The following is a 22358-nucleotide window of genomic DNA, read 5'->3' as shown; positions in this document are numbered from 1 at the left end:
GGCTGGCTGGGGAAATGGAAGGGGAGGAGGAGGGGCTGGGGAAATGGAAGGGGAAGGGGCTGGGCTGGCAGGGGGTTGGGCTGACAAAGGAAGGGGAGATGGAGGGTTGAGTTGGGCTAGGTTGGGGTTGAGGGGAGGGTGGGTTAGGATTGGGGGTTAGGGTTAAGATTAGGGTTTAAGTGTTAGGGGTTAAGGTTTAGAGGTTAGGTTAGGGGTAATAATGACAAAATTGTAAATAATGTTTAACTTTCGTTAGAAAAAGGGTATTTGATGAACGTTTTCGGAAAGTCAGGGGTGTATGGTGAATATCTGAAACATTGAGGGTATATAGTGAATTTCAGTGATTTGTCGGGGGAATTTGGTGAAATAATTGTATCTTTTAATATACAGTTCGTAAAATTATAATCTTTGTATCGTGGAAAAGTATTTAAAAGTACTTTAAAATAAGATCCATTTATACTATAATTTTATATTAATATAACATAATAAAAGAAAATGTTGTCTATACTAACGTATTAAAGTAACCTACTACAATTAAAATTGGCAATTCAATCAGAATTAGGGATAAAATATTAAAGTAACCTACTACAATTGGAATCAGGAAACAGTAGATTTAAGGTTGTTAGAAGAGATTCAATTAGATTTAGGATTGTTAAGAAAGGATGTAGTTTTTGCATGATATAGTATGTTTTTGAATGATATAGTGAGTTTCTCATGACATAAATTAGAAGCCAACGACAAAGATGATGAAGAAATTATATTATAACTTTTAATTGTTAGTCAGATAAAAATAACAGCCAAAAATAGGGGTGGAAATATTTAAAAACTCAACCTCTTCTTCACGAAAATCCCCGAGCATTTTTCCGAGTCCCAATACTAGTATATATATAAAGGAGGAATTTTTCGGGAGCATAGGGAGCTCCTCAAGATTTCGAGGCCATAGAGTGTGCCACGTAGGATTGTCATGTCATGTCATCAAATTTTACTTTATTTTTTACAAAAACAGGTTCGAGATGGATAGGAGATTTGGATAAGGGAAAATTAGAGGTTGGTTTTGAATAAACAACCTAAATTATTATATTATCTAAATTGTGTATAATTTTTGCTACGTGATTCGAAATATTATAATTTTGGTACCATTGGATAATGATCGAAATATGCTCCGAAATAAGATCTATTTACAATATAATTTAACAACTTATGAAATAAAGAGCACGTTTCCATGTCATTAATTTTTATTTTATATATTTTGAAAAGAAGATTTCTACATATATTTAAATACATAAATGAGCTTTAGATTGGGATAAATTAGAGTTTTGTTTGAACAAACAACCTAAATTGCTATATTATGTAAATTGAATATGATTTTTGCTACCTAATTCTAAAAACTAATTTTTTAACATTGAGAGTGTTCAAAATATGCTTCACAATAAGATCCATGTACAATATAGTTTTACAACTCATGAAAAAAATATTTAATTAGATGAATGGTAAGCTATTATATATTTAGTCTTTAATTTCTTTTAGATAAATACAATAATAGCTATAAGTATAGTGTACTATATGTGATTATAGCATTTTACCATAAGTTCAATTTACAAGATTAAACATATTATCTTTCAAAACCTCAGTCTTACTCAGTTGAACCAAAACAATTTAGTATTGCAACAAAATTTATTAAAGAAAATTTATTGTTACAACAAGAACTAAAATTTATAGCGACAAAGTTACATACTTATTAGAATTTTCGAATGATGAAAAAATTAGACTTTCATTTCGAAAAACAACCTTAATTAGAATATTATAGAGAGCTTCGTCTAAGCATATCATGTTATATATATTTTTTTTTAGAAAAATAGTGTTCAACATAGATATAAATACAAGGTGTTTTGGATAAATGAAGATTACATTCTGATTTTAAATAAACAACTTAAATTATTATACTAGTAGTATGTAAATTGAATATAACTTTTGCTACAAATTCGCAGTATTATAATTTTTTTTACCATTGGCAAATGCTCGAAATATGCTACGATATAAGTTCTATATACAATTTAGTTTTACAACTTATGAAAAATTATTTATTTGGATGAACAATAATGTATTTCTTATTTTTTATTTTAAATAATACAAAAATAACTATACAAATAGCGTCATATATGGCAATTATATCTTTCAGAATCATACTTTTAAAAATTAAGTTATATAAAGGTAATAAATACATATCTATAATTTGAACCTATATAGCATACCATGGTGGAATTACATGAAGAACCATATAAAAGTTTGTCAATGTATGACTTTTAAGGTATTATGCAATTAGCTAATTATTTTATTCCTAGAACATTTATTATATACATAATTATTTATGTTTGTACATCTTTTCCATATATCTATATGTCAGATCTTATTCTTTTCTCCATGAACTTAATTATACTAAACTAATTGGGAAATCAAAATTTGCATTTCTAGACTATTTGAGGTCACGGATCATAAAAAAAGGAGAAATTTTGATAAGTGTTGATATGGTCATGATTGATGAAGAGATAACTTTTCTCTTAAATAGTATTTTCTATTATTAGTACATGCTAGTTTTATATTTAATTAATTTTATTCATGATACTATCATTATGATTTTTTTGGCTGTTTAATCTTTCTTAGAGATAATTTTTCTCTTAAATAGTATTTTCTATTATTAGTACATGTTAGTTTTATATTTAATTAATTTTATTCATGATACTATCACTATGATTTTTTTTGGCTTTTTAATCTTTCTTCCTATATGCATTAATGTTTATGTGCTATATTAAAAGTTAAAGTTGTAGCTTATACTCAAGTTTTTCTCTATTCTTTCTGTCTAGCATCTATTAAGTTATTACCCTCTACTTTCTTCAAGTATCATTAGGATATTCTTTATGTTAAAGCTGTGTTAGCAATTGTTAGTCATACCAATTATCGGGATACCATTTAATAGTAGACTTAGCTACAATATCCAATTGAATATTAAAAAGTATAAAATTTATATGTCGCAATAACAAATCTAAAAATTAGAAGTTTAATGACAAATACTTTATCCATTCATTTTCTGCTGCAACAATGGGTTTGGGCATGGTTTTTAAGAAAATGAAAAGATGGGTAGTTTAGCTAGAGGTACCCGTAATTAACTAAAGCAGGGGACAAGTAAATTCTTAATAAAGTAAACGCAATTTTACGAAGCAATTTGAGTATTAATGATGGTTTTATTAACATAACGTAAATGCAATATTGTCTACTATTGTTGCTTTTTTTTTTATACCAAAAGCGGAGTGGTCCCAATAGATGAAACTACCCAATTTTGCAATTGTTGCAATATAAAAAGAATGGAGGAAGTATGTAAATACAGTGGTGTTGAAAAATCTCATTTCACACCAACACAAAATCAACAATGTTAACAACTAATTTACAAAAAAAAAAAAACAACAACCCGTGCAGTGCACGAGCTTCAAAGCTAGTGTATTATAAAGTGGATAATAAATCCATTGAAAATATAATAACACTAAGAATTCACTCCATTTCCTAATTTTAGTGCCAAGTATTATCCTCATGGTGATGTTTGTCAAGCGCGGTTAGGATACTCGCATAGCTATTCGTGGCAGAGTATTTGGGGTGCGAAGAGTTTGGTATTGAAGGGTTTGATTTGGAGGGTTGGAAATGAAACTAAAATTGACATATGGAGTGCACCATTGGTAGGAGATGAAGAAGGTAGATTCATCAAGAGTGCTCGAGTGGAGGGTCTTGAAGTGGTAGGAGATTTAATGGATGTTGAAAGGAAGGAGTGGAATGTGGAACTAATCGAGAGCCATTTCAATGAACGTGATCAACAGTGTATCTTGGCCATTCCTTTAAGCACCAGATGTCTACAGGATGAGTTAACTTGGGCGTACTCTAAGAACGACACTTATTCGGTGAAAACTGTTTATATGTTGGGAAAAGGGGGCAATCTGGAGGATTTTCATAGAGTGTGGAATATATTATGGAGCTCAAATGTGTCGCCTAAGGGTCGTCATTTTATGTGGCGTGCTTGCACAAGTTCACTCCCAGTAAGGAAAGTGCTTCAAAGGCGCCACCTTATCGATGAAAGCAGAGTGCCCCTGCTGTGCTAGAGAGGATGAGACGCAATCACATTTATTCTATCGCTGCCCGATGTCGATCAAATTGTGGGAAGAGCTGGGCAGTTACATATTATTGCCATGGGTGGAAGATGAGGGCATGTGTGATACCCTAGTCAGATGGAGTCAGATGGATACAAATGTGGTTCAAAAGGGTTGTTATATCCTATGGAACGTTTGGGTTGAAAGAAACAGGAGAGTTTTTGAGCATACAAGTCACCCTGTCACTGTTGTGGACCAGAGAATTATGAGACAAGTTGAAGATTTTAATAACTATGGTGTGAGGATTTATGGAGGAGTGCGCTCCCCTGCGGCCCAAGCCCAAGCCGATGGTATGCTCCCCCGATTGGTGCTATTAAATTAAATACGGATGCAAGTTTGTCCGAGGAAGGATGGGTGGGACTTGGAGTGATATCCCGCGATTCGGAAGGTAAGGTGTGCTTTGCTACAACTAGACGTGTGCGTGCCTACTGGCCTCCCGAGGTAGCTGAATGCAAGGCCATTTACATGGCAACCGGCTTGGCCAAAGCTCATGGGTATGGTGATGTGATTTTTGAATCCGACTCTCTGGTAGCAACGAAGAGGTTAACGAAAGCAGCTATTTTCTTCTCAGATTTGGATGCAATACTTGGGGACATTCTTTCTATCTGTAATGCATTTTCTTCTGTTTCTTTTTCTCATGTTAAAAGGGATGGAAATATTGTTGCCCATAACCTTGCTAGAGTTGTGCGTTTTGGTGTTGAACAATGTTGGGAGCATCATTGTCCTAGTACTGTAACACCTTATGTACTTATGGACACTTTGTTCCTTTGATTAATGCACTTCTCTTTCCCCTCAAAAAAAAAAAAAAAGACTCAATTAATCTCATACTTCTTCTAATTGTTGTTAGTTAGTTATATATATTAGAATTGATGTAGTTGGCATAATCTCTCAAATTTGACTTCTGAGTTCTATGAAAGTCATGATAGAGAAGTCACGCTTCTCGTTCTCGTTCGCTCTCTCAATATGGCCTCTAAAGGTAGACAAGGTATAACTAATAGGCAAAAGCTAACGGACGTCCCGAGGACGCTACATAAGAAATATATTATTCTATTTAATTACTCATATTTATGTAAATAATATAATAATGTATAGTTCCAATGCAATACATTTAAATGCTTTGCATTTGAATTAAATGTTTTCCCCTTTCCTTTTGAAAAACATTAAATGTTTTGCATTGGAATTATACATTATTCTATTATTTTGTATAAATATGAGTAATTAAGTACAATAATATATTTCTTATCTAGCGCCCCCGGGGCGTCCGTTAGCAAGATCCTATTAAAATATGACTTTTTAATCCAATGATAATATAGGTATTTTGATTAAAAAAATGTCATAAGTAGTGTTTTGTCACAAAAATATTAATATTCAATGCTTATTTACAAAAATGATTGCAAAGATTTTTTATTTTTTTTACAAAAATCCATGTTACTTTTTGTTCCGCTTGCGTGTAAATGTAAGGTATCGAACACATGACCTTTGAAATGAAAAGTAAGAGCTTAACCATCAATACATTATGACTTTGTTGTCTAATGTTTTAAATAAAATATGATGAAGTCTTGTAATAATTATAATTAACTAAAAAGACTTAAACAAGTATATACATCTCTAACACTCTTATTACGTAACTTACAATAGAATATTAATGTCATATTCTCTTACCACAATTTTTTTTAAGGTATTGTTTTCAAACTCAAACCATTCAATTTTTTTTTACTTATCATGTCGTGATGTAAAATTTTCAATTTCGTAATGGACAAAAAATACGAAAAGTAGCAAAATAAATTATAAAATTTAAAATAATAACACATTTGTTTATTGTAACTAACTCGAGGCATTGCTCGGGCAAAAAAAAAAAACTAGTTTTTATTTTAAAAGAAACAAAATAGAGTGATTTTAGCTATACCCTCCATTGGCAAGAATCGAGACCCTAAGCAGAAAACATTTCCACAGAAAAGTGATTTTTCATGAGAATCATTTACCGAAGGAAAACTCAATTATAGATCGATTTCTCTTTTTTGGTTACAAGGAAAGTAACTTTTTTTTTTTTTTTACCTATTTTCATTTGTTTGTGTTGTATTATTGTCTGATAAGGTGGGGGAAAGTGTAACTTCCCTTCCCTCTCTAGAGAAAGTAATTTTCCATCCTTGAAAAAATAAATTTCAATCCATATTTTTCCTTAATCTATCCCAAATCAAACAAAGAAAGATGCAAAAAATAATTTCTTGAAACACTATTCCCTCACAACCAAACACACCCTTAGGACCTTGAGAAAAAATCCTCACAAACTGAGTCGATATTTTTTTTACGGGAGTCAATCTTTCTTGGTAGAGCTTAAAGTAGTGTATAAAAACAAAATTATACAGATAAATGCACTAGCAACCTCTATAATGTGGCTAATGTATGTAACGGAATTACGGAAATGAAATGGGGAGTCAGGTGGCCAAAGCACAAGCATGACAATTTTTTGTGAAATCTTTGTACCTGAAGAAATCAAATAAAAATAGAAAGAAGTGAAGAATGCCTTTGTGAAATAAGTACGGTAATGTCCAAAATATTCACAGTAAGCCTCCAGTATTGTATGTACATTGTACAACAGTTAGCAGCCTTATCAACTCCACTTTTACCAGAACAGATCAATGTCTCAGCCTATATTCATCCATGCCGAGGCCTAATGAGCTCCAAATCACGTTACGTAAATCAACCGAAAAATAGGAAAAAAATAATACATGTTTCTGAAACAAGATGCTAAACTATTGCCTTTGCCAACCTTTCTAACCAGGTCCTCTGATGTCTGATCCATATGCTATGTCCCATTCATCAAATCACCCTCTGTACCTTCACTCCTTTTCAGCTGAACGACATCATGGGGAATCGGCCAAAACCACATCTGGATAGCTCTATAAGCAAGATAAGGAAGAAGACTGGAGAAGACGACGACGATAATAACTATCCAATATGAAGGACTAGGTGCGCAGACCTCTATTAAAACCAGATAAGCTGTCTTTGAAAAGGTAGGAGTAAGAGTGCCATAAATGAGCAGGAAAATGTACCACAGGGCAATACTTCCCCATATGAAGAAATGTTGTATCCAAGTGAAGTAGGTGATGAAGAGTGCCATTTGACAATTGACAGCCCAGACTATACAACTGTACATTGTAGTTGCCAATACTGAAAAGTCAACCACTTGACCATCACTTCGAAATGCTTGGTGCTTCAGAGAACTAGTGGTCAGGAAGAAGATAATTATTGAGCTAATAACACCATTCGACATCCACCCAAGTATACGAGGCCAACTGTAGAGAATGTTGTTGATGCCCTCAGTATACAGAGCAGGAAACTGCACAATCATCAAAATTATGGTTGTCTTTTATAAGTGTGAACCTCTGAAGTACAGTGCTACAAGGGTGGTTACAGTTTAGTACCTTGAGGCAAAGCCTTGCAGAAACATCCTGATCAAATACACCAAGTGCAATCACAGGAAGTGAAGTGAAAAAGACATTATACGTCGACATGTACCAATCATTATAAGCAGGTTGGGCAGAGAAAGAAGAATGTGTTTCAAACCAAAAGAGAGTTAGCCCAAATGTAATGTTCTTGTAGAAGTAATAGCATATCTGCATTCAACAAGCAAAACATTAGACTAGAGCAAACAGCTATAGCAGTTATTCACAAATTAACCCGGCTTTGTTATTCTAGCTTTGATGTAGTAATTACCATCATCGATATACGCCTGTAGCACCAGTGACCATGCAGAAGCAATAAGCGTTCCAGAAAACGAAATTGAGCAATGTTGAAATCACTTGACATAGCAGCCTGCACAAAACGTGAAGTAAATCACAATCTAGGCAATGTAATTTACTATTCTGTAGAATTGAACCCATGAAGGTGCAGATCAGATAATGACAAAGCACACTAAAGAAAGGAACTCTGAGAATATCATATATTGGCATCCTTTTCAATTGGTTCCAGATGTGGAGATTAAACTGTTTCAATCTGAATTATAGTAATGATGAGGGGATCCCAAATTAATATGCGACTAGATGAGGCGTCATAGAGCATGCTTGCCTGTGTGACCATATCAACGTCTTCCCTTCTACGAATATGCTTGCAATCGCAAAGTATGATTTAGAAGAAAGAAAATTGGCCTCATGGTACATAAATGACAGGAGGGCCCGAAAGGTATATGCCCCTAACACAATAGTTACTATTGTTTCTTGTAGGCTGCTCAATGTATAGCATGCAAAATTTTAGCAATCAGTTACCTTCACTCAAGAAGAAAATCTCCAAGGATGTACATTAGGGGTTTCTGAACTTCAATCATTATAGATTCATGTTTAGGGGGTTTAACTTTGATAGTTTCACACCGAAACAAGATTTCTTGTAACTAGCATACTAGCTGATTATGCAGAGAATCAACCTTATCATAACAATCAGATAATGAACATCAGAAGGACATAAGATAAAGGGGTAAGTTGTATTGCTTGAAATCAGAGTAATCTCAACAATTAATATTCATAGTCTATTGAGAGGGCTAGGTCTCTCCCCAGTAAAGAATACAAAAGAAGGCTAATATTTGGATCTCTTTGTATCTCCTTTTGGATGATTTTTACTGCTAACCGACTAACAAACACCCAAGATTAAGAAAAAAGAAGAAGGAACCGCAGCATCTCTTTAATTCTTCAAGCTCTCTTGTTCCAAATACTCGAAACAAACCAAGTAGCTGCAAGATTCCAGATATATGCTGTTGGCACTTTGCTTATTTTTGGGAGAACAAATGCTGTGAACCCATCCCTTAAATGCTGTATCACCTACTTGTATATAGCTGCACTACTGTACCCTAAATAAACGCCAACAACCTTGAAATTAAACTAACTAGCTACTACATCTTGGAAGCATATTTCCCATGCCTAATAGACCATTTCTTATGCACAAAGTAAATAAAGAACTGGTGTCCAAGTGTCCATACAAAACCGAATAATTTTTAAGATCTAAGCATCACTGCTCCCATCCCTTTCTGTTCAAATTCTTGTATCAATCTTCAGTGTAGCCGGCAAGAATAGACCCATACTTGTTGACCCGACCCAAGACTCGTTTTTCACCCGAAAGTGAACACCCGACATAACATGACTCGAATATACCCGACCCGCAGTGACCCGAACTCGAACCGCCTTGAAAATAATGACCCGAACTCGAACCGACCCGAAAATAATAATGAAATATTTTTTACAAACATGAATTTATTTGCTAGAAAAAAAAGTTGACCTTACCCGAATTGACCCGACCCGATTGGAACTGACCGGATGTTGACCTGATTCATCAAAATCGCAACCAACCCAAATCTGAACACAAAGTTGACCCGAATATGATCTGACCCTAAATGACCCGACCAGCATGGCCTGTTTGCCACCTCTAGTATTTTGCACCATGTCACTTCCTAGTTCCTATTGTTTTGGTTCTTTAGTTTTACAGGTAGTGCAACCCATAGTACGAAAATGCGGTTTCGGTCACGAACGTGGTGATGGTCACGGTGATGCGGGAATGGGAAAGATGTGGTTGTCGTACCGCTAAATATCGGCATAAAGCATGAGATATCCCTATAACTCGCCTAAAAATGCGGTTTTTTTTACACCTTTACAATGCGGGTAATATCAGTTCAGTAGTTTTGAAAACCTTTACGACACGGGCGACACGATACGATGCGGCCTTGTTTTGACACCATGGTGCAACCTTAAACCTCTCAATCGTTACAACAGCAAAGCCCTGAATCATAAAATTATTTTGGGTCGGGTAACATGAATCTTCATGAGAAATCGTTTGTGTGACAAAAGAAACGATAAAAGTACAGGAATAAGAATTTAGATAAAAATATGAGAGTAAAAGTGAGGATTAAGACAAGAGAAAACATAAGGAACCAAAAATATTGATTGAGGCATTAAGAGAAAACCAAGATAATTGTTTATAAAAAAAAAAATTAAGAAAGTTATATAGAAGAGGTAAAGAAAAAAAACAAATGTGGAAAAAAAAAGAAATTGAAAGATTCTAGAAAACCCTAAAAAGAAAGTAAATAAAAATGTTTTGTGGAAAAAAGTTTGTAAAACACAAGGAAGACTGTAAAGAGATCAAAATGATGAATAACAATATTAAGTCGTGTCATCGGCATAAATTCTCTCCCCCGCTTTGCTCAATCGAACGCCATATTTTCCTCAATCTCAAGTAAACTCATATCACTCTCAATCACCCTAATCCAAGTTTTTTCGGTCTACCCTTACCCCTTACCCTCTCATCACATTGTCACTATTCCAGCCCTCTAATCGGTGCATCACTAGGTGTGCGTCTGACATGTCTAAACTATCTCCAGCAGTTCTATCTCATCTTGTACTCAATAGAAGTAACTCCTACTTTTTTCCTAGGAAAAATTAATGTTAAGGGTCCTAGCTGAACATTTTTAATAGGGGGCCCAACTTTCAATTAACTTGTAGGTCTTAACTTTGACGGGTATTGTTTTTTATTGGGCCTAGTTGATTTTTGACTGATTCAGCAGGTTCAAAATATGTGTGGCCCACTCTTCATCTCCTTCTTTATAACTGCTATGGTTCATGCCTAAAATCAGCCATTACATTTTGTTTGGGTTTCTCTCACCTACATGATTGAACAACTGATAAGGCATCACTTGTACAGGCATGCCAGCATCCATTTTCCGCACCAAAGACAACACCAATCTAGACCTGAATTCTAACAAGAAGCCAAAACCCTCAAAATTGTGCTGCTATCATAAGTAAAATAGGAAGAACAACACTAGAGGTGGAAAAAAAGTGGGTCGAATTTGAAGAAGAAATGGCAACCTCTTTGTTTCTCTTACCCAGTACTTATTACTTATCTGTGGCAATTGCTTTACCAATTTTGTCCCTATTTAACCCCATTTTTAACTATTTCAGATCCATTTGCTTTCCCCCATTACCCTGTCCCTACTTCGCAAATTCCCCAAAGCTGGTCTCTGGAATTTCAATCAGAATCAAATATAGGATGTGCATACAAGCTCTTACGGGAAGGAAAGGAGCGAGGTTAGGATATACTATATGCGGGCTGTTATTGTGGGAGCTGCCATGCAACAAAGCAGGTTTAGTAAAAGGAAGAAGATAAAGAGGGGCAGAGAAAGAGAGAGAAGTGGAGTTACAAACAAATAGAAAAAAGGAAGAAAAATGTGGGGCTGGGCAGATTGTTTTAGAGTCACGTGACTTTTTAATGAGGTCATGCGACCTAATACACATCATAGTTAGGACCTCTATAGGTTAATTGATAGTTGGGGCCTTTTAAAAATGTTCGGCCATAGTTGGACCCCTAACATCAACTTTTTTCCTTCTTCCTAATCATCTCATTCCTAAACTGATCTTTTCTTGTATGTCCACATATCCAACGTAACATATATGGGGCTAGAATTGATGTTAATGGCTGAACATCATGTAAAGGTCTGATAGCCGCGCGCTAGAATTTTCCTTTCAATATATGGGGCTATCATAATCACATAGAAATCCCATGGCACTTTTCCACTTAAATAATTCTGCCTTAATTCTATGAGCCACGTCTCCATCCAATTACCCATCATTGTGGATAATAGCTCCTCGATATCAAAGGAAACCTTGAACAATCTTCCCATAGAGGGTAATCACCCCAACCTCCTTCTAACATCACTAAACTTACACTCCAAGTATTCTGTTTTATTTCTACTTAACATAAACCCTTGAAATTCCAAAGTTTGTCTCTACCGTACCAACCTATAAGAAAACTTATAGGGATATTGATAGGTGGTTTTATGGTGCAGGAATTCCTTTTCATGCAGTCACTTATGAGAGTTTTGGTACAATGATTCAATCTATTGGACAATATCGTCCTGACTTGAAGCCACCTAGTATGCATGAGCTAAGGGTTCCACATCTTAAGAAGGAAGTAGACGAAGTTCCAAACAAAATGGAGCACAAAAAAGAGCATTTTATCCGATGGATGGCGTGATTTGGTCGCCAATAAGGACATTGTGAGCTTTCTTGTCAACTTTCCAAAGGGATCCATGTTCAGAAAATACATGGATGTTATCGAAATTGTGAATGATGTCAATTTTTTATTTAAAATGCTCGATGAAGTTGTTGAGGAAGTTAGGGAGAAAAATGTAATTCAACTGGTGACGAACAATGCTTCCAACTATGTAAAGGGACGTAAGAAGTATACCCTTTAATTTGTTTAATTGAATTTTACTCCATTAGTTATTCATTAATGATAATTTTATAAATCCATGGATGTTTGATAAAATGTGTAGTGCTTGAGGTACAAGATTCCATCTTTATTGGACTTCATGTTCGGCGCATTACTTAGATGTTATGTCGGAGGATGTTCTAAAATTTTGAAAGTCAAGATTGCACCAAAGAGGTTATGAGCATGATAAGGAGGTTTAGCGATTACTAGATTTGCAACATCTTTCATAACTCTAGCACAATTTCAAAAGCAAAGACACAGCTTCATTGAGATCCCCAACAATGATCAATTTCTCATCTCTCGAAACACCTTGCACCACTTCCTCCAAATCGACCCTACTAGTTGTGCATAGACCCTTACAATAGTTATGACTTTATCTCCAATAACAAGCTCAATACTCATAATCTGATTACTCTTTCTAGAAAGCTCCACTACAACCTCTACATAATCTCAATCAATGAGAATACCCACCCCATTCCTACCCTTATCCTTTCTCAAATAAGAAAGCTCATAACCCTATGGACCTAATTCTCTCACCTTATTTTGGCCGTCTGGAGAGACAATATGTCCGCTCCTCCTCATAATCCTACTAATTCTACAGATCTCCCCGTCAAAGAGACAATGTTCCATGTCCCAAAATGCATCCTACTACCCTTACCATTACCCTTTCCATAAACCCTCTGCAAATTTAACACCACCCTAAGGTGCCGCACCCTCGAAATAAAGTGAAGCGCACCCTTGCATATTTGACACCACCCTCATATGATGCTTGGGTGGCGCGGCGCTACAGGGTGGCGACATAGCGCACTTGCATATTTTTATAAGAGGACGCCCCCACGATATTCTTATGTCGATCCATGTCATGATATGTGACAAAATCTTTAATATTGGCCGCCATATACCTACCACAACCTCGCAACTTCTAATTAGATATTTGTTTTAGATTAACAATAAACCACCCTAAGCTAACAGCAAAGAAACATAGGCAAGTGTATGCAACAAATCATCCTAGGCCTCCAATTCGGCTGACTTATGTCAGGCGTGGAACTAAGAGCACAAGGGAAAGGAATGAAATCACCTGAGTGTCAGAGCATAATCAGAGAATGACAGTAAAAGAGAATATTCTGCCAGCATGGGTATGAGGTGTTACATATCACATGATCAAGAACAATTAGAAGGCGTATACTTTAGCTATAAATAATGAAGTGGTGATATGTAATAGGTATCCAGAAAAGTATCTTAGTCTATTTTCTTTTGGGAGAGAACTTGGCCTCTCGAAAGCCTTGAACTATCTTGTTTTCGTTATTTCCAGTTAATCAATATTAATCTAAGCTTCTATTTCACCATTGTTATGTGTGTTTGAGCTCTCTGGTTGTCCAATTCATTAATCATTACAGTGTAACCAAGGAATAGTTACCTGCATTCCTTCCACACCTTAACAATAAACCACCCTAAGCTAACAGCAAAGAAACATAGGCAAGTGTATGCAACAAATCATCCTAGGCCTCCAATTCGGCTGACTTATGTCAGGCGTGGAACTAAGAGCACAAGGGAAAGGAATGAAATCACCTGAGTGTCAGAGCATAATCAGAGAATGACAGTAAAAAGAGAATATTCTGCCAGCATGGGTATGAGGTGTTACATATCACATGTCAAGAACAATTAGAAGGCGTATACTTTAGCTATAAATAATGAAGTGGTGATATGTAATAGGCATCCAGAAAAGTATCTTAGTCTATTTTCCTTTGGGAGAGAACTTGGCCTCTCGAAAGCCTTGAACTATCTTGTTTTCGTTATTTCCAGTTAATCAATATTAATCTAAGCTTCTATTTCACCATTGTTATGTGTGTTTGAGCTCTCTGGTTGTCCAATTCATTAATCATTACAGTGTAACCAAGGAATAGTTACCTGCATTCCTTCCACACCACTGATACCAACACCAATGTTGGCCTCCTGAATCATGCCAACATCATTTGCTCCATCACCGATTGCCAATGTTATTTTACCTGTCCCTACTTTGACCAATCTTGCCACCTGCATATGCTCTACATCTTTATCAGATCATTTTGGGGTCATTAACCATTGCAACTGACAGTCCACTCAACCGGAATTAAAGGGAACAAAACTTATTAACAAGAGAGAAGCTTACAAGTGCTTTCTGTTTGGGTGAAGAACGACAGCATATAACTGAATCACAGCGAGTTGCAAGTTCTAGAAAAGACTTCTCTAGATTTTTATCCAAAGCGAAAGCTAGAGATTTCCCATCAATTATTAATCCAAATTCTCTGGAAGTTCCTTTAGCAGGACTAATTTGAGACATGGCGTCACATAACTGCTTCCTTACACTCTCCAGGGAGGCCTGAAATGATTAAACTAATATAAGCATTTAACAAGAAAAAGCTTTTAGCAATTTACAGACTTTGCTTAATACCCATTGACCTTTGCAATGGATTCATTGTCACCACGTTTATCCTCTGAAATTATTTCTGATGAATCCAATGAGATCACAATCTGCTTCATCCCTTGCCTCAATAGGCTACATGCATAACTGCAATGGTCGAAGTTTGTAATGCATGAAAAAGAGTTTTTGAAAGAGTCATAAAGAGAAACATATATAGACCCATCAAAAGCACCATCACTATACCCAATATTAATCGCTGTTTCCATCTTATCACCAGTTAAGACCCATATCCTGACACCTGCCTGAGCAAGTTTCTCTATGCATTCTGGCACCTGTAGCACATGTACTAAAAAAGGTCAATTATTCTTAATGACGTTAGAAGAAAACATACTTCAGATTCTACCTCTCCACAACTGCTTCGATGCTAGTAGTAGGCATTACAATAGAAAATGAAAGGCCAATGCATATACTAACAAAAAAGACGAGAATCTAAAAATTGAAATTATCATGTACCCCCTTTTGCAGTTTATCCTCAACAGCTGTAGCACCAAGAAGAATAAACTCCTTCTCAATCTTCCCAGCAGCTGCATCGACCAGTGCATCTCGGTCAGCACTTACAGTGGTTTTGGCATTTTGAAACTCCTTCTCCCATTCTGTCAACTCTTCTTCAGTAAGCTTGCGATACGCAAGTATCAAGGTTCTTAAACCTGCCTCAGCATAACTGTTGATATGAATCTTGGTCTCACCTTCGAATGACCGTCCTTCTTCAGATAGTCTCTCAAACATAACACTGCACATATAGATACGTAGATATAAAACCTCTCGCCAATAACCTATATTCTCATAATACACCATTAAAAAAGAATGAATGGCACGTTCTGTACAACCTGTCAGCCCCTTTGCACAAAAGTAGAAGCTCCTTTTCTTCATTACGGACAATTACAGACATTCTTTTGCGTGAGCTACTGAACTCTAGGATATGAAGAAGTTCATACACCCTGAAAGTAGAACAAAACTCTTCAAGATCAAAGAAAAAAAAGAATTGAACTTTCTAAACAGTACATACATATATATATATATATATATATATATATATATAGAGAGAGAGAGAGAGAGAGAGAAGGCATGTGAAAATGCATTTTTGCGAAATGATAAGTTGTGATCCTAATCGATAAGTAATGTGACTCTAACCTTTTAAAAAAAATTGTTGACTCTAACTGAAAACTTACGTGACTCTAGTGAAGAAACGTTGTGACTAGGATAAAGAAATGTTATATCACTCTAAGTCCTCATTTCTCACGTATGATGTTTTCTCATGAAAGAGAGAGAGTTAACATGAGAAAGAAACTTAATGTGAGAAAAGAGAAATGTTGAGACTTTAAGTAAGAACTCCCTCCCTCCATCCCCCTCTCTCTCTCTCTCTAGAAGGTGAAAGCACTTTGTAGTAATTTTTTTAACCAATATGTAATCCATTTTGGCTAAATCGAGCCATACATTTCCTTGAAGAAAAATTACCATGTAATATCTTTAGATAGGATATCATTTTTACCAAAATAGATTACTATTTCACTGTTCTCATGTTCTCATGTTCTCATATAAGAAGTGTTCTCCCTTGAACTTTATTCTATATATATATATATATATATATATAGAGAGAGAGAGAGAGAGAGAGAGAAGATAGAGAGACGGAAAGAATATAGATACATTTATTATTGCCAATACATGCATTAAACATGCTGCAAATATTTAACTGTCTTTCACACTTCTCCTCCCCCCCCCCCCCCCAATTTGCACACTAATCTAAAATGAAGAAGGTTGGTGAAAGAAACAGATTAGCCCAAAATAGACAGGTCAAGGTTGATATATGTAATAACTTATACAAACAACAAAGATAAAGGAAAAATAATAAACACTATTTCTTTTTTTTTGGATTTTTTGTCATAACTACCTTACTTACACTCCTTTTTGCGAGAAACTACCTTATTTACAAAATTTTGTACAAAACTACCTTTGTTACGTTATTATTTGTTGACCACTACCTAAAAAAAATTCCGACGTTTGATAGTAGTTTTCCGGTGAGTAAAACTCATATTTAGGTCACTTGACTTGTTACTTTCCTTATTTTATTCCCCCCTTCTATTTTCCCTTCTCTTTTCTAAACCAACAATCACTCTCCTTACCTAACCAAGAATATGCTCATGGTTTTGTACAAGATAGAAAGGGGGGAATAATATAGAAAGGGGGAATAATATAGAAGGGGAAAATAAAAATAAGGAAATATAGCAAGTCACATGACCTACACATGGGTTTTACTCACCGGAAAACTACAGTCAAACACCGGAAAAAGTTTTTAGGTAGTGGTCAACAAACAATAATGTAGCAAAAGTAGTTTTGTACAAAACTTTGTAAATAAGGTAGCTTCTCGCAAAAAAGAATGTAGGTAAGGTAGTTATGGACAAAAAAATCCTTTTTTTTAACTCAGAAAATGTTGATTCTAAAAAATAGATTGGAGGGAAGGCAAAAATCTAGAAGCCCACCTATCAACCATTTGCCCAGTCTCGTGGTCCAACTCATGCAAAAAAATGCTTGTCTGCGTCCTTCTGAAAAACTCAAAACCAAGTTCTCTAGCAGCTATGACAAAGGCTGCTTCATCAGGTGATTCAGCTTCATAAGTAATTTGACCTGTTTCCTCATGGACATCAGGAATGGCTGTATGGCAGATTGCCAACACCCTAAAAAATTTCTGTATCATATCTGAATGAGGTTCATTGACCCAGTTTCCATTCATGAGGCGTTCATCATTGAAATTAAAACCTTTAACTGGCCTATCTGAGGCCATGCTGTCCCCCCCTCCAGACAGCGCAGACGAGGAAATTGGTAGACCTTGCCTTCTTGCTAGAGCAAACTCTACTTCTGTCATTCCTTGGCCATAAGTGATACCAGCTATGGAACATTTGATAAATTCCATAGAGTTGCATGTTAATGTACCTGTCTTATCTGATAGTATGGTATGAACTTGACCGAGTTCCTCATTCAAATTAGATGTTCGTGCTTGAGCAGGTCTGTCAGTTTCCTCAAAATACATGTGCAGATCCTGATTTATGAAAATACACTGTAGAACCTTCACAATCTCAATGGATATATACAACGAGATGGGAATCAAGTAACCATACAGCATGAGGTCAGTCAGCAAATGTAGAAAGGCAGCTAAAAGTGCTCTTTTGGGGTCATAAAAGACAGCTGTCTCATCTGGTCGAAGATACCATCTTGACAACTTTCCAGCATCGATATCCTTCTTAGTTATAATGCCAAAGAAAACAGACCCAGTGAAGGCTATCACAATAAGAAAACTGAAAAGAATATAGATGATTTTATCCAATCGTTTTTCAACCCCACTCCTCTTCGATGGAGGGTTGATAGCATTCTGCATTACTTTCGTATCATGCCCCGTGAAAATCACCACACCATAAACATAATCAGTATTTCGAAGTTTAGAATCTCGCAGAAGAAGTTGTTGCGGCGAAAGAGGATACTGCTTTCTATTACAATACAAGGTTCCAATAAAAGAGTACAAATTTTCATTAGGATCCTCACACTTGGTTACAGCCTTGAATTGACACAAGGAACTTTCGTCTTGCAAGCAGGAGGTAGCTTCCAAAGCATGCTTCAGCTTTAGATTAGTTTCTCCATCAAGATTCGAGGTCTCTACATAGCAAATCCCATCTTCGTAGTTTGATGAGAGAAAGAGCAAATCAGCTGGAAAATATTCATCTTTACACACCTTGACAACATCACCTACCCTAAGTTTTTTCCATTTAGTTATAAAAAAGACTCCATTTCTACCATCAAAAAGCTCAACTTGCTGATTATTGGCCACAATATCCTGCAATGATTGAAGAACAATCATTAAATTGCTGGCCAAAATCAACTTATAGGGACATATTGTATGGTTGAAAGTCGAAACACAAATATCTACAAAGAAATTTATGAAGCATAGAAAGATACACCAGAGACATCACATGGATAATTGCTTGAAATGTCCTCTGAACACCAATCTTAGATAAGTAAAACAGATTGCAGTCAGAAGAGGCACTGAACAATTACATATTATACAAGAACATAATGCGACCAGGGCAAGCATAACCATGAAGGTCCCTTAACACAACTAGGCTGAAGAAAGTAGTTTAAAGTCAAAAACTTGCTCAATGTACAATTAGTTCAGATTGCACATCTGCGCCACAAGTATGCTTCGATGGAGATTTCAGAAGTACCCATTGTGTACAGAAAGAAGATGCACAAACAACAGCATTCTGGAATTTCGTTAAATGGCACAACTCGATGTACAAGTAGTTGGATTAAAAATTGGACCTCAAAAGATCAGCCTATCAACCAGGAGAAATACTATTTAATGCCTCATCAAACCACAATACATTAGCTATGAGAGTACTGATTGGGATTGATCACACTCTAGCTATAGGTGGGTCAGAAAAAAAAAATGGGATAGAGAGAGCAATGCATGACATTGCCTTGTTCAGAAGATCAAGATAAATATGACATTGAGCCCAAATTTGTTATGCACATGTCTTGACAGACAGAAATTCCCTTAACACAACTAGGCTGAAGAAACAAGCCAAGGGCAAGACCTTGACTATTATGGTGGATAGTGGAGCCACCAGTAGCTTCTTAGAACCAATAATATGTAGGAATGATGGCTTGAATTTAGGAAGCTGCAGCGGTCACAGCAGCTGATGGTGGAAAGATGTACACTTAGTACATCAGTCCACTGTCTACTTGATTTATGCAAGGGAAGCAGGATTTTATGTATGATAAGAGACAGGGAGGGTGAGACATAGTCCTTGGAGTCAATTTAATGGAGTATAAGCTTTTTGTTTATGATCATAAGCATGCTCAAAGTGTCCTACACTCCTATGTCAAAGGTTGGAAACCAATGATGTTGTCAGGTGTCTCTGAGGAAGCGTCCGTATACCCTATGCCATGGAAAAGTTACATAAGCTATTCAAGAAGATTTAAAGCTATAGGCTCATATGGCACATCTATTGAGCCTGAAAGCCATTATTTCAGATTTCTATGATTAACTAGCATTTGAAGATATTTTCAACAGGAATTAGACTACCTTTTTAAGGTCTCATGATCATGCCAGCCTCTTAGGAGGTACGTACCACATGAGCCTGACAGCGTTGCTATAAACCAAGATACTCGTTCAAGTTCTCTTCCTGCTCTTTAACTGACATATAATGAAATTTATATTAAATAGACAAAGAGACTACCCCTTGTCAGGTTTCATGATCATCCTATTCCTCAAAAGAGGAAGCTCATCTAGTACGTACATAGCCTTATAGGCATCACCATTCCTAGAAAACAAAATGGACTTGTAAGTGAAAATAATATAGTTATATAACAAAGCCCAACTAATCTCTCCTGGAATTAGAAAGTGATGCCCTGTGAGCATGTGCACAACTGAATGAACCACTCAAATCCATAAAGAAAACAAGAAGACAGGCAACCACAAATATTACTACCATTCCTCTCCAACTTCGGCACCCACATAATAGCAAAACAAAAAAAAATAAAATTAATCCCGATATTTTGACTATAAACAATTTGTTGCCCGGACTATTAACTACAATCAGAATTTGAACTTGGCATTGGATATATACAGCCGAAGCCCGGGCCCTGGGGACATATAAAAGACTGATTTTCGCATCAATCAAAGCCACACACTCAGGGTCATGACCTTTTGATATCACCAATGACCCAGCCAAATTTCATCTCTTATAAGTGATACTGTTTCCTTTATATTTTAGGAAGTGTGTTCTGTTACTTGTTTTACAATGTCTTGGTCTATAATAAATCTGGAACAGAACATTTGAGGGCGGGATTAGAACCAGCTGTTTACAAAGATAGAATGCGCTTTTGAACCAGTAGAATATCTAGGTTAAATGGTCTCTGGCAACAGGCTAAGTGAATTTTGACCCTGACAAGATATTTGTGATGCAGCAGTGGTGAAACCAGAATACATCAAATTCTTACAAGAATTGATTGGCTTAACACAGTATTATAGAAAGTGGAGAGTATGCTCCAATGTCCTACTGTAGACTTGCCACTATCATTACGAGGCAATAGCTGCTGAACAGTATGCACACGGATACTATGTTACTAATACTTTGATAGTCCTATCAGACACTGGTACGTAATTAAATGTAAGACTCGGCTATATACCAAAAGAATTCATGATTTTACCCGAAATGAAGTGTCGAAGTCCCACACCCATAGCGGAGTGTTGTCGATCGTACATAGGTACTTGAGGCGAAACAAAGATTTCAAGTAACATAAAGCTGATGTTGCATTCAGATCCTTGAGCAGATACTCCCTTAAACATAAGTGTGGACACGCCGTATAAGATGCGACAAGGTTGTAGCTTCAGTATGTTTGTGTGTAGACTCTCGAGAAGCTCCAGAATACTGGGACAGATGTGCGACCCCATATGGGAACACTTTGAATCCTGCTGTGAATGTGAGGATGTCTTCAACAAGCAAATTCGGGCTTGTCTAAGTGGCTGATAAATGTTGTCTTTTAGGCCTTGACCTTCAATTGTATGATCTAACGGCTGGATCAAATGATCTTCAATTTTATGATCTAAGGCCTTCATTAAATGATAATTGAGGTTTTGATTCATGTTTGCAGCTTCCCCGTATATTCTAGATGTGTTTAGAGTTGCAATTAATCATTAATATATATATATATATATATATATATATATATATATATATATATATAGAAGTGAGTTCATATGAGAAATGAGAATAAATTTTACACGCTATAACTCTTATGAATAAGTGATGTGACTCTAATGAAAAAGTGATGTAACTCCAAAAACAAAATATTTGAAAAAAAAATTCAAAAAAAACAAAAAAAAATTTTGAATTCAAATTTTTTTAGAGGGATATAACTCTAATGAATAAGTGTTGTAACTCTAAACCGATCGTGTGGTTGAGATTCATTATCATTTCTCATGTAAGAAGCATTCTCATGTGATCTTGCCTCTATATATATGAGAATGTCTAATTACATGACAAATGAGATTGAATCTCAACCACACGATCGGATTAGAGTTACGACACTTGTTCATTAGAGTGATACCCCTGAAAAAACTTCAAGGCCAAAAAAAAAATTTATAAATTTGAAAAGAAAAGTTCCTTATAATTTTTTTGGGAGTTACATCACTTGTTCATTAGACTTATAGCGTGTAAAATCCATTCTCATTTCTCATGTAAATATGCATTCTTATATGAACTCACTTATATATATCTCTATTATATAAGGGAAGGGGGGAGCAATGGTGTCCTCTTTTGAAATGCCTATTTTGCCCCCCTTCCCATTCTAAATTACAATTTCACTAACAAATCAAAGGGGACTTCAAACAAAAATACCAAAAATATAATTATAACAATCACTCACAAGTCAACTAAAATCATAAAATTGCATAATTTACGTTATGC

The 22358-nt window shown here is 35.7% G+C and overlaps 1 protein-coding gene across 1 annotated transcript in view; it reads right to left on the bottom strand.

The window, feature by feature from the left end:
- Window positions 1–6704: 6704 nt before the first annotated feature.
- Window positions 6705–22358, bottom strand: part of LOC104883875 (probable phospholipid-transporting ATPase 8) — a 20519-nt gene continuing 4865 nt past the window's right edge. Inside the window, exons 2-11 of the mRNA XM_010668443.4 lie at window positions 17376–18721; window positions 15726–15836; window positions 15352–15628; window positions 15082–15170; window positions 14877–14985; window positions 14587–14796; window positions 14346–14471; window positions 7908–8006; window positions 7616–7807; window positions 6705–7530 (exon numbers count right to left, since the gene is read on the bottom strand). Coding sequence (XP_010666745.1) covers window positions 6997–7530; window positions 7616–7807; window positions 7908–8006; window positions 14346–14471; window positions 14587–14796; window positions 14877–14985; window positions 15082–15170; window positions 15352–15628; window positions 15726–15836; window positions 17376–18721 — 3093 coding nt within the window. The 3' untranslated portion in view covers window positions 6705–6996. The remainder of the gene's footprint in view (window positions 7531–7615; window positions 7808–7907; window positions 8007–14345; window positions 14472–14586; window positions 14797–14876; window positions 14986–15081; window positions 15171–15351; window positions 15629–15725; window positions 15837–17375; window positions 18722–22358) is intronic.

Source organism: Beta vulgaris, chromosome 4, assembly GCF_026745355.1.
Source record: "Beta vulgaris subsp. vulgaris cultivar EL10 chromosome 4, EL10.2, whole genome shotgun sequence".
NCBI lineage: Eukaryota > Viridiplantae > Streptophyta > Magnoliopsida > Caryophyllales > Amaranthaceae > Beta > Beta vulgaris.
The sequence above is the reverse complement of the archived record's forward strand: the minus strand, read 5'-3'. Positions and strand labels throughout refer to the sequence as shown.